Genomic DNA, 2,438 nt, shown 5'->3' with positions numbered 1-2,438 from the left:
ACCTTCTTATATAAAATAAAACAAAGCAAAGAACAAGTGTCTTATCATTTATTATACTACATAGCATTATACATCAGTAGTTGTCCGTGACAAACAATGTTGATCTGCCGTGGTACAAGTCCTTGTGGAGATTGAAAGAATGCCATCTCCTGTTCCGTTGTTGTCTCCTTTTTGTAGTTTTAATTAATGATTTAATGATTTGATATTTATTTGCCGCCGTCAAGGCTATAATGCTTCTCCGACGAGCCGCTTCTTCTTTGGCTTTTGCCATGGTACACCAGCAACATGCCCGTGAACACTGCAGACTTGCGGTTTACATGTGTACTGCACGTCAACGCGGACAACGACGCAGAAGTATAAATGAAAACTGACGCATAGCCTACGCCGTAGGTCTGACGCAGAAGTATAAATCAGCCTTTAGGATGGCGACGTAAGAGCGTCGAGGCAGCGCCCACGCCATCAGCCAATGAATTGGTGTGATTCTATACGGTCTTCAGACAATCGGCACACCCAGCGGGTGTTCCCATTGCATCATAGCGACGCAGCGTTGAGTGAACCTATGAAAGAGAACATTATTTCTAAGATGTCTACTACAGCTAACATATACTTCTAATCTGCAATGAGAAATTTTGAATGTGGAGAAATTTTGAGGATTCATGTCAGTAATCTGTTATTACCAATACCACAGATCAAAAAGAAACAGCAAGATGTTGTCGGGTTTCTTGAGGCACTTAAAATCGATTACGCACAGCTTGACATTGCTTCAAATGAGGACAACCGGAGGTGGATGAGGGAAAATGTCCCTGGAGAAAAGAAGCCCACCAATGGAATTCCTCTTCCTCCACAGATTTTCAATGAGGCGATGTATTGTGGGGTAAGAACCTGCTAGAACAGAGGTTCCCATCTAAACGTTAAATAAAAATCATAATGTGAGTCAGGACTGAATGAGTAAAGGTTTTTATATGATGTTTATCCAGGTTAAGAGATGTAAAATACATAAAAGACTGTCAGCAGTAATATAACATGAAAACATATTCAAAAGAGCTTCTAAAACCGGGAAGAGAATTATAATTTTCAAACCAGGTTCCCTTGGGAAATCCTGTGGGGTTTTAAAATAGAGGCTTTAGTTTTATGACTAAAATATCATCTGCAGTTAACATTACTTGAAGAGACTTACATATTTTGTTTTACTCTCAAATTGATTATGTTGTATTTGTTGATTCGTTTTTTTGATGTGTAATCGATTGCAGTTTATGTTTACAAAGATCTTAATTTACTATTTAGTTTACCTAATTTACAAACCAAAAAACACTATTCTTAAAATCCCAATAGGAATTTCCAGAACAACCTTTTACATAAATTAGTCTCCCAAGCTGGCCTACAAATTTATTTCGTAACTGAATAGCTGTATTAAAACGTTTGTAATTTAGTTATTCAAATTTTGTTTAGCTGCATCATTTGGGTCTAAAAGGGAGGATTAATTCTATAATAAAATTTCTGTCATCATTTACACCCCTTCCCCCCTAATTTTGCTGAAAACCTGTAATTTTTTTCTTTCTTTCTGTTGAACACAAAAATGAGCAGAATGTAGAGACTCTTTTCCACAAATGTGTAAAAAGGATCAAGTTTAAAAAAAGTTGTGTGCTTCTGTCTTCTGAAACCTTAACTTTGTGTTCAAGATACACACAGGGAACTTATTTGCTTGAAATACACCTAGAACAACAGAATATTGAATTTAGTGAATAATGGCAAAACATCTAGACCCATTCCCCTCTAAGTTATTGTATGGCGTCATAAGGTTTTAAATATTGTACATATAAGTCCACATCGATGTTTTATAGAAAAAGTAGCCTGGACACTCTATTTGATAGCTTCTTTTGAATTCCACAGAAATTATGTTGTTGTGTTGCTATATTAATTGCTTCCTAATGATTGTTTCCTATCCTAAATTGCAGGACTACGAAACATTCTTTGAAGCCAAAGAGGACAACACAGTCTATGAATTTTTGGGTCTGACACCTCCACCAGGATCTAAGGTTGTATTTTTTCTTTTTCTTTTTGTGCGTTTCCTTTTCTTGTTTGACATGAAAGTTAGACAACATTTTAGACTGCAGTATCTTAACATCTGGGCCAAATAACAACCGAGTCAAATGCTGCCACTGGTGTGTGTTTTTTTCACTTGTTCCCAGCAGGGGCGTAAATTTCGTCTAACAGTTGGGGGGGACAATAAACATAAAATTTCTCAAGAGCAATTTTTGAAGGGGACACAAATAATCCAGCTAAAATTGTACTTGTAAGGATATGTATACACAGAGGAAAGCCTTTGTGGTCACACCGTGACAGCGCTCGTGTCCGTTGTAGACATTACTATCCATCACAGTGTTGCCAAGTCCGCGGTTTTCCCATGGAATTGGGCTACTTTATCACTGTTGCCGCAG

The 2,438-nt window shown here is 37.3% G+C and overlaps 1 protein-coding gene across 1 annotated transcript in view; it reads left to right on the top strand.

The window, feature by feature from the left end:
* The window catches only part of LOC107747684 (SH3 domain-binding glutamic acid-rich protein-like), a 28,234-nt gene that overhangs the window by 3,126 nt on the left and 22,670 nt on the right, over nt 1-2,438 (top strand). The window contains exons 3-4 of the mRNA XM_016562279.1: nt 689-874; nt 1,956-2,036. Of these exons, the coding sequence (XP_016417765.1) occupies nt 689-874; nt 1,956-2,036 (267 nt within the window). The remainder of the gene's footprint in view (nt 1-688; nt 875-1,955; nt 2,037-2,438) is intronic.

Source organism: Sinocyclocheilus rhinocerous, unplaced genomic scaffold (assembly GCF_001515625.1).
Source record: "Sinocyclocheilus rhinocerous isolate Xijiao unplaced genomic scaffold, SAMN03320098_v1.1 scaffold2274, whole genome shotgun sequence".
Taxonomy (NCBI): domain Eukaryota; kingdom Metazoa; phylum Chordata; class Actinopteri; order Cypriniformes; family Cyprinidae; genus Sinocyclocheilus; species Sinocyclocheilus rhinocerous.
This window is presented reverse-complemented; position numbering and strand designations above follow the sequence as displayed.